This window comes from Channa argus, chromosome 2, assembly GCF_033026475.1.
Source record: "Channa argus isolate prfri chromosome 2, Channa argus male v1.0, whole genome shotgun sequence".
Taxonomy (NCBI): domain Eukaryota; kingdom Metazoa; phylum Chordata; class Actinopteri; order Anabantiformes; family Channidae; genus Channa; species Channa argus.
This window is the reverse complement of record NC_090198.1, coordinates 22,619,210-22,633,336: the sequence shown is the minus strand read 5'-3', so window position 1 is coordinate 22,633,336 and position 14,127 is coordinate 22,619,210. Positions and strand designations below refer to the sequence as shown.

Below are 14,127 nucleotides of genomic sequence, written 5' to 3'. Positions count from 1 at the left end.
TCATAATGTCTGTTCTTCAGAAGAAAGAAAATATTGCAGCTAGTTGCTCTGAATTTGTTGGCATTAATGACACTGAATTTCTAGGAGAATTCCTCTCCTAAAGGATGAAAAAGCACAAAGCAAGCCTTTGTACCCTCCTGAAGGGCATGAGTGATTTCAGCGCTTTAATGAGGAGAAATGAACAAAAGGGGTAAAGATGACAAAGGCCGCTGCAAGTAAACATGACCCTCCTCCTAAATTCTGCCACTGCGTATCTCATCTTGGGAATAAACAAAGGCGAAGCCACACACCCCTCTTTTCTTTCAAGAGGAAAATGTCAGTGTGACATGCCAGTTACTGATGCGTCCTAATGAGAGAATTTCTCCCTCCTCCAGAAGCAGTCACAGAGGCCCATACAACACCTATACAGGAGTGGACTCCCAACCAGTAAACACACTAATTGGTAATTTGCTGTATTTACTTTCAGGTAATAGAGGATTTCTAGTGAGAGAGGAGTAATAACGTAGTATAACTGCAGCTATAGAAGCACAGGTGGCCAGCACTAGTGTGTAACAGAGGCAATGTTCTGCAAACAAACACTCATGTAAAAGTGTGCACTTCACACTTCTACGAGTGTGCGTAGGCAGATTGGTGGGGCTCAGGATGTCAAGTGTGGCATACACCACAACAATATTAATTCTTAGCTGATGAGCAGCGCTATTGAAGTGTTGAGGTATGTTCTATGTAACCCATACATCCCATTTATGGGTTACCCATACTGCACATCACTCGCAGGTCATTATCTTTTTTGTGTCAGTTTATTAAAGTTAGAATCATGTTTTTTTTCTATTTTATTCTGTGCAGGATATCTTGCAAAGTTGTGGACAAATCTGTTAAATGATTCTAAAATATTCCTCATACATATTTCTGGCAAAAGTGAATGAACCTATGCCTTCTCTTCAGGTCCTTCCACAACATTTCTATAGGATTCACAGCGGGATGTTGACCCAGGCAATCTAAAACCTTCTTTGTAAAGTGACTTGTGCGTTAAAAATGATCAGGAAGAACAAAACAAGCACAAAGTAGCAAATAAACAGAAAGTAACAACTACAAGCGTCCAGCACGACAACAATCTTGTGATAGGGACAGTAAACAGGACAACTAATTTCAGCTGCAATTGATACTTTTGCCACAAACACAAATTTTTAGGGTTGAGTAATTTTCCTTAGTAAATTAATGTGCATATTTCCATGTTTTGTTGCATTTGTTTTTTTAGAGTCCCTCTATTTTTCAGACTTGTAAAAAATAAGACCATAATTTATTTTCTATTTACGCAAATTGTAAAGATAGTCCTTAAACTTGGCTATTGACCAGTTTAGGTTGAAGATCTATTCAAGTCTGATTTTTAGGTAAACTGAGATCCTATGAGTTGAAATCAGGCAACCAACTCAGTCTTTAAACTCACCGTGACCCGTAAATGCAAAGATAATAAAACATGAGTAAAATGGTTATGTGTCATTTATTTTCCAGCAGGATATCCTATTCCCTGCAGCTAAAACTGTAAAATCAGGAACAAAACAAGTTCAATCACAAAGGCTTGAAAGCACGGCTGACCTTCTCTATGTCGCTCTGAGCCAGACAGTTTTTCTAAAGTGAATCACAGTTGAACCTGTCTGTTCACCTGCTCAGATGTCAAGTTTGACTAAAACAATAAAAAAAAAAACGAGGGTTCACAATAACACACATTAAGTGTTTCAATGAAATGTAAAGGATCTCAAGTTTTTCAGAAATGCAAATTGGTGTATTTTTACATAAACTTTTCTCTGAGAATTTATTTTTAAATCGTGTAGGATTTTTAGCATTTAAAACTTTTAATTACAGTAAAAGGTAAGATGCATCATTTCTTACAATTTTCAGTGTAAAAACAGGAAAAGAAGCTCAGAGTTCGACAAGCTGACTATGTGTCGAGCTCCTCGACACATGCGTTTGGGAAAATGCTAAATTTGACTGTGGCAGCATATTGGAGAATTTTCTGTACTACTGTCAAAACTCCCTTCGCGTGGAAAGTTTTTAAAATACTTGATCTTGTTTAGCTGACAGCATCTTTGATAGCAAGTTGGAGAAACATTGGTGTTTCCTGACATTTTCACGTAGATGATGAGACCTGTTTTGTTGCAGACTGAAGTCTCCATCTTCTCCTCCCTCTCAGTTATTGTCTGAATGAATACACAATGAATATTTTGACTGCACCAAGCGTTTGATGATGTGGCTTCTTACGCTTGGATGTAAAATTACACAATAGCCGAGGATAAATTGCAAACTGTCTGCTTTAATTGGAGGTTGTTTTGCAGACAGAAAGTAGAACTGACAAAGAAACTGTCTCCTTTTTAAATATATCTGTCATCAAGGTCAAACTGGGATCTTCATCCAATTTTTAAACAGTGTTTACATGTCAAGTTTAAGTCGTAGTCATATATGGCAACATAGAAGCCCAATATACCCAAAGTAACCATTCAGATAAGGGGGTTTTGCATTTTTTATTTATTTATTTCAAATTTCAACCATCCCTATGCACTTCAAGCCTTTAGAGACCCATTAGTATCATAACACAGAATAAATTGCAAAATAATCTGCCAGAGCAGACGGTCACACTGAGCCAGACAGCAGCCTGCTACTCATCACAGGAGATGCAGACTTTGAACAACAACCCACATTAGCTTTCCTGCTGCTTCTTATATAACTTACAAACACGAGCACCCATCCTGTCCTGCACTCCAGCTTTGTTGAACAAGCAACCAAACAAACATTCCCAGAGGAAAAAGTGCCCTGCTAACGGCAGCGTGGAGGCCAGATAGCTAATTAGATGCTCAGCTCTAGTGCATTAAACAACATGTAAACACACCTCCAAATGTCACTTTGGTGGTGCTTTCTTTATTCCTCAGTACCATTCAACACAAGGTCTATCTAGTTTGTTGACTTTGTCTCTCGTTCCCTACACTGAACACCAGCCCTCTGGCAGCAAACTGCTGTCAATCAAACACAAACACACATGCTAGGAAGTAAAAATAAATAGTTCTTAAAGTCTAAGTGTAGAAATAAATGCTCAAATTGTTCATTATGAAAATTAAGCTTAATGTGCAGCTAACTTTCATTTGTAAACTATATTCCTGAATGAATGCCAGTGAAAGAAGCAACCTGCTGCGGAAGGCAGAGGATACTCTTAAGCACACATTTTGACAGAAATGAGAAAATTTGAAATTACCAAATAAATTGCGCCACTTCTTGAACGCATTTGTGTATTTGTGTTAATTGAATTTGATTATCTGACTTAAATCTAACTCACAAAGGACACAGCATCTAGGATAAAAGATAAGACATGCAAGTGGACAGAAGCAGCAACAAACAACAACAGCAGCAGCTTATAAAGATGCTTCTAGGCAGCACTGGTCAATCTACTTCTACTAATCCAACTTCATCAGCTGCATAATTTCTCGGGTAAATGCCAACAAGTGCTGCAGTGCCATATTGACATACATACATGATTGTAGGATAACAAGAAACATGTTACCCGTTACCACCGGCCTCCAAACTCATGTGCTTCAGCACAGCAGGAGCGGATCTGGAATTTTTTTATGGAGGTGGCCAGACTGGCCCTTAAAATATAAAATAGGGTGGCACATTTGGCACAAAATGATTTAAATGTTTTAAATTCAATTTGAAAACCTGTTCAGAAAAATAAACAGTATATTATAAGGTAAAAGCATATAAAGTGTTAGGAGTAAGAAATGTCAAATATCTACCACCATCTACAATTATTCACTATTCAAGCTCTATATACTCTAATAAACAGCTGGGGACAGATAAAATTCCATCCTTAATCTGTGACCACCCTAAATGGTAGTAATAACATTTTTATCTACTAATCATGCTAATTTAATTCAGCTTCAGGTTTGGGGGGCGGGGGCAGTGCCACCTCAGTCCATCTATCTGGCTCCACCCCTGCAGCCCAGGTGTCCAAAAATAAGGAGAGTTTAGACAGAATAGGAATAGAGAAGAAAGATTCCTTAACTAGTATTCAGACCTAAAGCAGCTTTATCGATAGACAACATCTGTATCATGTGAGTTAAATGTAGCAGGGAAGAGAATTTTCTCTGAGGTGCGAAAAATGATAAAGATTGGTGTTTGAAATTCAAATCCATTTCCTCTCCACAGGCAAGAGGGGTGAATTATTGTAATTTGATAAAAATCTTTATGCATTGTTGGCCAGTTTCATCTCTGAACCATCTTTTATAGGATAGAGTTTAATAATTTAACATGTGCTGCTGTGCCTGTGAAAAGTAAGTTCATGTAGGATCTGGCGGTTTACTGTCCCTTCTCAGTGACTTCTCCGCTAACTTTTGGCTATGTTATTAATAAAGACTATGCCCATGTTGTATGTGCAGCTCTGTTCTCTTGCCTCTCTCCTCTGTGACTGTGGGAGGGCACAGCTACAACTCTGTTGTCTTGCTGTGCACGCAATGGAAGCACACTTAGTGCAGCGCTCCACACACGCCTGGAAGGCTGCTGGGAAGCTGAGGGAATACTTCCTCTGTCTATACACATACATGCACACTAGTTTTTGCCTCAGGTGTTTGGCTGTGCTTTACTTGAGTTAGCACAAGGTTAGTTCACTGAATGTGTACTCGAGAGGAAACCATTCTCCAAACAGCAAGGTTACAGCAAGTCATGGGACATAATGTGACGCTATGTTATGTGATTTATTTGAACCGCTATATAAATCCCATTAGTAAAGTTATGTGACGTCTACATTTAACACAATTAACAATGAGGGAAACACTTGACCCCACAGTGAGCCTTAAAATTTGAATTTCAAGAGGAATATTCAGTTTTAAACACTAAGTTGATATTCTTTGACCAGCTTATTAAACTACTATTACTTTCAGACTTTAGTAAGGCTGTAAGCTGCTCTTCCACCTTTTCCTGCATAAGACTGAAAAATGTTTCCATCACAAGACTTCATACCCCTGGTATCTAGCATCACTGGCACTGAGAAGGTGGACAGGTGGGACTACTGCTGGCATTTTTTAAGAATGTTTGAAAATATGCATTTCACCCTCATCCTTGGCATAGATCACCTGTATATTTTACAGTTGACATATCTCTGCTTTAGTCCTGTAAGTCCTGGGCAGAAAGCAAGTAATCAGCATCTTTCTCATGGGTTAGCTACATAACCCATTTGCTGCAGAATAAGACATGTTTTGTCTGGCTGGGAAATCAGTTATGATGTTACAGAGATGGTTTCTGTATGCATGTCCACTGGTGAAAAGACTTATGGGGCAGACTAAGTTGGTAAAGCTACCCTGTCCAAACAAGACTAACTCACTGTAATTGCAGGTTTAGGGATAAAGGCAACTGGGTCTATAAGCTTGATTAATCACCACCATATATGTAAGCTGTCAGAAGAATGGGCCTTGAGGCTTACTTACCAGGACTGAAAGACTTACAACTTTTATCTTGTCCTTAGTCTAATCACAGTGTTGTGTTATCAGCATCTGAGGCTCTCGCTCTCTGCTTCACAGCAGTAAAACTTTACCAGCTGTGTTGAACGTAAGGAGCTGAAGTTAATCTGCCTCAGGGCCGTTCATGGTGCATTGTTCTCAACATAGGAGATTTTTTTTTAAGTTTCAAAAGGAATTATAAAACACAATCGTATCGCAGTTTGTAATGCGTATATACAGTAATGGTTTGCCACTTCTGGTATTGTAAATGCTGTGTTAATTATACACATAAGCCAAGACAAACATTATAATTGGGAATGAGGTCATATGCAATAAATGAATAGGCTCAATTTACACAGTACCTCACAGTTTAACGCAAACAGGATGTAGGATAGATACAAATACTGTAGTTAGCTACAACAGTATGAGAAACTGTTGTAAGGTACTAGTTTTAAGGTTGGATCCAATAAGGTGCTTGACACAACTACTCAGTTTAAAATAAGGTTTATTATAAAATATAATAGTTGCTAAAACAAAATGGAGATGTAGAAAGTTCTCCAACTGAACTCCAGTCTGAGAGGACACGGAGATGAGCATCTTGACACCTACTTGTAAGATATGGTGTCTGACCATGAAAACAAAACTTACAGTCAGTGGGAAGATGAGCGGAGTCTAGAGGAGAAGCAAGGTTCTTATGGGGAAGAGGGGAGTATGGCCCTGGTAGAGTACACGAATCTAGACGCAGTGGGGCTGAGAAACTTGAAGATAGTGTAGGGAAAAGGTGGGAGGAGGGGACACTAAGGAAGATGTAGTAGTCTGGATCCTTAACACAGAGGTAGGCCTGGTAGTGAGCCTGTGGAGCATAGCTGTGGTCGATCTCCAATCCCTGATAGTGAAGAGAACTCCAAAATACTATTAGTGATAAAATATGCAAACTCCAAAATCACTCACTGCCCTAGTGCAACGTGGTTACAAGGGCTTGTGAAAAACTTGATCCGTCGTGGGCAGATACAGTAAGTAATCCTGGTCATTCATTAGGCAACAGAGAGTCAATAGGGAGGGTTACTCACATAACCAGAGTAGCAGGCAGAGTCAGGTCAAAAACATAGCGTGATGATTTAGATGAACGCTGTAAAGCCGTGAGAAAGCAGATGATCTGGGGGGTCAGTCAGGGAACTGAGGAGTTATATAAACAGAGTGGTTAGAGCAGGTGAAACTAATTGCCAGTGATTAGTAAAGCGGAGAAAAATGTGACGGGACCAGGAACAGGAAGTGGCTGCAAAATAAAACTCATGAAGGGGGAAGTGAAGTTGCTGATCCTGACAACTGTATCTTCTGTATATTTGTGCTATATTGGTTTAGCACTAAGTAGGCTGTATGATAAAATTAAAACAGATTAGTAAAAATTTTGTTTTTATTCAGATATGTGCGTTCTGATCTGAGACTTGAGTACTTACAGTAGATTGCTTACAGATGTCTTTGAATCTGACACCGTGGTGTAGTGGTAAGCACCGTCACCTCTCAGTGAAGGTAGGTATTAGTCTACCAGGGGACTCCTGTGTAGACTCCTGTGTAGAGTGTGCATGTTCTCATCAGGCCTCTCATCAAGTCCACGAGTGTCCTCCCACAGTCCATACATGGTTTCCTGCCTGTGTTAGTCCTATACCCCACCTCTTAGCTTTTAATGTTGAAGTCCACACTCACCTTTCAGAAACTAAGTCATGATCGCTTAAATAATTTACTTTGAAAGAAATTACTGAAATTCAATTATAGAAACTCAATTTTCACAATGGCAATTTATGAGTCACAGAGCAGTCACAGAGCAATGCTCATTTGAAGTTGTGTTTGTGGCCCTCATGGAAACAAAGTACAGTACAGTAAATCCCATGCTCTGTTTGTGGTTTTACACTAAATCCTGGAAGAAATATTTGGCATTCCAGTCGCTAAAAGCTCCATCTAACCTCTAGCTGTTTGGTGTTGAGCAAGTAGTGTACAGTGGGTTTTTAGAGCTTTGGATTAGAATATTTATTTATGGAATTTGGTCTTATCAAATGTTTGGAGGCTATTGAAGGTATATCTGTGATCCTGTGCAAAAGTCAGGCTCAGTGCTGAGGTAAATATGAACATTTTCTCTGAATAATCATATGTGTGAGAGATGTACTTGTTTAAATTTAACAGAATGAAAGGTGCAGGGAGTAATTCTGTTCACCGTCTAAAGAATTTCAGCTCATGCCTTTTCAGAGGAAGTTCTTTTTGTTTTGGTTCACAATGTAATCCCTTCACACCTGCTTCCATATTGTTGTCTTAGTTCTTACTTGGCTGACACGGTTTGTCACTCGTGAGTTAAAACAATCTGCTCATGAATATTAACCTTTCGCAATCTGCTTTAAACACACTCTCGCACACACACAAATCCAGCTCCATGCGCATACATTTCACTTTGTGTTTTGCAAGCGGTTTCATTAAGGGTACAAAAGGTGCTGTTTCCTCATTTTGTGGCTGTTTGAGGCTTTGAAGTTCATGTTAATTTCTCACTATTGAATTTCATGTCTAAAATACAAAGATTTGATTTTATTTATTGCCTAAAATGTACATTTCTTACTTTAAGCCTACTACAAAATGTACAAGCTGCTTTCATTTAAAACAAATTCAATATGAACAGCAGAAAACAAGTCAAATAATATAAATTAAAATAAGAAATAATTTAGATCCTTCTTCTAGGATTACATTTAATTTTACAAAAAAAAAAGTTTATTATAGTTGAGGTTTATTACTGATACCGTTGGTCTGTCAGCAGAAAATACTGAAGCCCTGTAATGAAATTGATTTGTCTCCCTTTTTATTGTTGTATAGACTCAATGTGCTGCAGGGGACTGAGGCCTTAAATTTTAATTAAATTATTAACAGATGATACCAGAACAAGTTTCCATTAGATTTAATTTCCTGCTAATGTGGACATTTTAATTAACAATAAGCCATCATGATCCATTACATGGAATTCAGTTTCACTCAGCCCTGTTTTAGTGAGGTAAAATATAATAATTATTATTATATGATTATACTTTCTTTTACTCTCTTTTTCTCTAATAATTTGTCTGTTTGCAGTACTTTATGCATTAGTATGTTGTATAAGTTTTTAAAATAATAATATTTAGTTTTATTAAGATCATAATAACAGTAATACATATTCAGCTAGTACAAAAGCTGAAAGCTACTTCATCTTTGCCAGTAACAAAAATAGTCAAGGAGTGTTTAAAAAGTTTTAGTAAAATAATAAAAGTTATATCAGTGCAAAATACAGCACAGAGGTGGAGTGGTTAGTGCTGCCACCTCACGGTCCCCGGTTCAAATCTCCCTACCACCTGTGGTCTTGTGTGGGATTTGCATGTTCTTCCTCTGTGGGTTTCCTCAAAGTATTCTTGAGATAGACTGGTGACCTGTCCAGGGTGTCTCCTGCTTCCTGCCCAGTCACAGCTAGGATATGCTCCAGCTCTCTGCAACCTTGACCAGGATAAATAGTTAAGATACTGGATGGATGGATGAATATCAGTGCAAAAGTTTGCATCCCCATTGATAAACCCTCTACTGTAGGTAATTAACTTGATATGTAAAATCATGTTTGGAAACATGGACACATTAGGACTCTTCCAGGAAGTGTAAGACCAAGAAAAATAACTTTAGCAAGTGCTGGGAAACTTCGTTGAGAACTTTGTAAGAATCCAATACAAACACCAGGGAATCTGAGTCCTTAGAGGCAACAGAATAGTCTGTACAAGTCTGTATAGTTTGGGAGAACAGCACTCAGAAAGTCATTGATTATAATGCTAAAGTATGCTAAGGAGCATGTTAAGAAATTAATGTGGGTTTTGGAAGATTATTTGGTCTGATTAGACCAAAGTTGAATTGTTTGGTCATTACTTGCTGGTGTATGTCTGCGTCAGGCACTAGAGCTCTGCATACAAGTGAAAGGAAGAATGAATGCAGCCCAACATCAGGAGATTTTAAAGCAAAGCCTCCTACCATCAGTCAAAAAGCAAAAAATGAAGAGGCAGTGGATCCTTCAAAAGGACAATGATCTAAAGCACAAAGAAAATCATCTCAGGAATGGCAAATCTAAGAATAAGGCGAATTTTGTACTGTGGCCTTCCAGTCTCCAGGCTTAAAAATCATTTAAAAGCTGTGGTTATAGATGTACAACCTTGAAGAAGGCTGTACATTGCAGACAACCAAGCCAGACCTGGAAGAATTAGGCCCTGAAATTATACCTGAAAGGATACAAACACTCCTCAGAGGGTATCTAATGAGTTTGGAGGAGGTTATAAATGTGACCAGAGGACATAAAAAGCATTAGAACATTTTATAAAGAGGGATGCAAACATAACTTTTTTTTTATACACGTCTTGTCATTTGAAAGTTTTGCAATCAGCTGTACACCCATTGTCACTAATCATAGTGTACAAGAAAGTGATTTCTTGCCAACCTCACACCCCCATGTTTTCACAGATCATAAATAGAATGTTACTGTTCAATAACACTGAAGCTCCACATATTCAGATCTGTCTCTGACATTATTGAATCCCTGCATAATGTCCCAGCAGGTATAGGACTCAGTGTATTAAATGCAAAATCTAGAAAAGCTTGTGCACTGTTTACATGCTTTTATTGACTGTGCAAAAAATAAGGCTACACTCGGATTTCATATCTAAAAACTGTAATAATGCAAGTGCAGTTGGGGATCTTTTATTGTATATATACAAGATGAAATTACATCATTTTCATTTAGTGTATCTTTGGCATTTAAAGCACAAGCCTGTGGGTTAAGCTCCCTGACTGTTAAGCACACTGAGACCTTTGCCTCTAAAGTGCTTTAAAACCTCTTGGAAGCTGTACAGAATTTTTAACAGATGCCACCAGTTTTTTTATGGAGTCTGGACATTAACAGAGTCTATCAAGAACACAAGAAGTAATATACTGTTTGTCACACTAAGTGTGTGTTTGATAAACATCTCTCGGCTCACAGTGCTGTCAGTGTGGCTCGGCTTTATAGAATGAGACAGGGCTGTCCTCATTTTAAACTCCTCGTCTTAAAAGCCCCGCACATAAACATTCTACAGTCTTATGTAGTGTAACATTGCAAAAACAGAGAGCTTCACTAACTTCAAACTTCAATTCACACAGTAGCATTAGATTAATTAGAAGCAAGCTTGTGACTCTACTGATACCTTAAGACGAATGAGTTTCACTGTCTCCTCTCTGTGTAGGTCAACAAGCAAAGTCAACTACAGAATGATCTACCAGCTGCTGGTAGAGATTGAATCTTTTGTTCAAGGACACTAGAGCTCAACTTTATGTGTTTGAATGCCGGTGTCGCTGTTGAAGGACAGCCATTCAGTTCCTTTAAATAACAGGCCACCCTCACCTGCTAACATACTGCATTCATGACAGTTGCACTATACTTTCTCCACATTGTTTAAATGTCACCTAACACACAACTTCACCAGTGGGTGGAGATTCGGTGGCCTAAACAAATATTCATGCTATTTATCTTCCTGTGCCTCCTAGAGACTCCAGGGAGGGGAGAGGACAGTCAGGCGGACACATCATTCTCTGACTCGTCGCTGTTCGCTCACTGGGGTCAGGAGCTCAGCCCAGACAACCGTCGAGTGGCACTGAAGATGTTCCAGTACTATGGCTATAATGGCTACCTCAGTGACCGTCTCTCGTTAGACAGGCCAATACCAGACCTCAGGCCTGATGGGTAAGACTGCATTTAGAATGGTGCTCAGACACTGCCAAACTACATTAGAAACTACATTAAATGTTGAAGCATCATCCTAAGCTTGAGTGAATTATTTATTTCACCGTGTTGTCACACAATCAGAATTACAGATTGAGATTTATGTAGGGTCACTCATCGTTGCTATGAGTACTTGTAAGGACTAGTACAGTAGTAGTAATCACAATACCTCTGTTCATACTAAAATTGGTTTGTACACTGGGGCTCATGAAATTAGGTTTCAATTAGGTTCTTTGTTTCTCTAGCTAGGAGAGAAAAGAGTCTAATATAGTCTTTTTCTCTATCACTGTATTATTATATATTCTCTTTTATTTACATTTCATCATAATTAATTAAAGTCAAATGTTTGAAAATGTGTCTTGTTTACCAGTAAACAAGCAGTGCAGTATGATCATCAAACATTAATTAAAAACATATCCACAATAAAACATCTCATTGAAATAAATATTTAATGTCCTTTTTCATCCCTAAAAAAAGCTTTTATACATTTACAAAGAGCAGGCAGTTCTAAACCTAAAAGTGAGCTCACCTCTGCTAGATAAAGTGTGATAAAATGTTGCTCACAGAGCTACTGATAAAGAAGTTGGATGCAGCATTCCCTGAAGGTCTTCCCCAGCTGATTTCTTTTTGTAAAAACTACACCACACACTTAGCAAAAATGTTACACAATAACCAAAGTTCCTCTAACAACAGTACCAAGAAAAACATGTATTTGTCTGTTGCAGCAAGTTGACCAGTGAAAACCAACTTTCGAAAACATCCGGGAGGCATGGACAAAAACACATCAACATTCTTCCCTGTCCTTAAAATAACTTACAAAAAGCCACATTTGAGAAAGTGCCTATTGTCATTGAAATATTATTTGTTGCTAATCCCAAGGCAGTTTGGAAGAATTAGGAAATTTAGGTTCATAAATGTCATGATATGAGATGAATACAAACCACATCACAGTCTGTGGTCACGTCCATATTTGTCCACTGACTGTGAAAAACTTTTATAGAAAATATGAGAACAGGTAACATCATGGTGCAAAAAATGTACAAAGCTTAAAGCTCTTCAGGGCTTTTTCTCCACTGCACGTCACTGAACTCCCCTTAGACCACCCACTCACATTAACACTGGCTCTGTACACTCATCCAAAACTGTTTCAGGGGATACATTAATCGCACATTTTGCATGTGTATTTTCCCAATGCATTGTCTACATGTACTGTAGTGCCTCAACCATGCCTTTCTGTTAATGCACCAGGCTCTTATCAGAACAGTATGATGCTGTTAAATGAAGGTAAGACATCATGCCCTCAGATCAAGTCACTTTTCAAAATTAAACAAAGTTTCATGTCAAGAAGATTAATATGGACAGTTTTTCACTGATGTGCTACCAAAGTCCACATATTGTGTTATTGACAAAATGTGTCATTGCACTCAGAAAAAAATATAATCAGGATTTCTATTTCAAAAACCTTAGCAAAACACTACCCACAGTTCTGTTGTCAGAATTTTACAGTCTGCTCGTTGCATTTTCTGGAAATAGGCATAATTGTCTTAGTACAAGAGGCTGAACTTCCCATTCACAATGAAAATGTCAGCATGTGGTAGCAGGAAACAATGTTTTTAAAGGGAAAGAGAGTGACTTGATTGATGCAAGACCTTTCCACATACCCATGCATTTATTCTGCAAAAACTGATTGTTTTTATAACTGCATTGCAGGTGCACCATCACTGCAGTAGCACTCTGATCATTAAATTAAAAAAAAATCCATGAACCGTTGCCAGTGTTCACATTTGTGCCCTGATTCATAAAAAAAACATTTTTGACATAATCTGCCAGGTAGCTGGGTTGGCATGAAATCTGAAATTACTTTGCTCTTTAGGAGTCAGTGTCAAATGTATCTGTAAATCCTTTCACCAGGATGCAGAAATAACCATTGCCTAACCAATGGTTTGTTTTTGTTCTTCTCAGGTGCAGAAACATCACTTATCCTTTAAACCTCCCTCAAGTGAGCATTGTGTTCATTTTTGTGAACGAAGCCTTGTCTGTCATCCTGCGGTCCATTCACTCCGCCATCAATAAGACGCCCTCCCAACTTCTCAAAGAGATAATCCTGGTGGACGACAACAGCAATAACAGTAAGCAGCAGCCTTTTATAACACAGCAACTTGCTGTTAGATAATCCCTTGCCCGGACAACAATTGTAAGGTCATTGCTCTAGCAACAATAGCGGAACATGGCAGAACTATCACGCTTTGGATTTGGCGTGTTGAAGTAATGTGTATGGGACTTTTCAAAAAACCCCATAAACAAGCCGCAAACTGTGAGAATGTGTCATCATTATTTAGTAGATGAATCCTTTCTTTAATAAAATGATTATTAGCACATTTATCTGTAAAATGTAGAACTTACCATTGATTGTCAAAACACATAATTTGCTGTTTGGAAAAGTAAGTAAAATGTCCTTGATATAACAATTGTATTGGTATGGGATTACTCATAGAAAAATATTCTCTGAAACTAGTAGGGAAAATCTTAACTGAAATGAATAGTTATACTGAATACAGCGAGTTCATGAGCCACAGAAACAAAGCCTCTCTCATTTATAACATATATTTTGATGGCCATGGGAGGAAAGATATAGCATTTATATGCAGCACATTGGAACTTGGTGCCCCTAGTGGCTTTAGCACAATGACTGCGTTTACGTGAACTTAATAACCCAGGTTACTCAGAGAAATCAGCTTTCTCTGGTAATCAGAGAATGCTGTTCACATGCACTTACTGTAATAAAACCTGATAACTGAAAATCGGCGTATACATGCGGCAGCAGAGTAAACCCATATCTGATTTATTCTCCAC

General features: G+C 38.3%; 1 protein-coding gene across 2 annotated transcripts in view; it reads left to right on the top strand.

Annotated features, from left to right (window-relative positions):
* galnt18b (UDP-N-acetyl-alpha-D-galactosamine:polypeptide N-acetylgalactosaminyltransferase 18b) overlaps positions 1–14,127 on the top strand; it is a 77,735-nt gene that overhangs the window by 19,349 nt on the left and 44,259 nt on the right. For both annotated transcript variants that reach the window (XM_067496475.1, XM_067496474.1), the window contains exons 2-3: positions 11,040–11,235; positions 13,237–13,403. In XM_067496475.1, the coding sequence (XP_067352576.1) occupies positions 11,040–11,235; positions 13,237–13,403 (363 nt within the window). The remainder of the gene's footprint in view (positions 1–11,039; positions 11,236–13,236; positions 13,404–14,127) is intronic.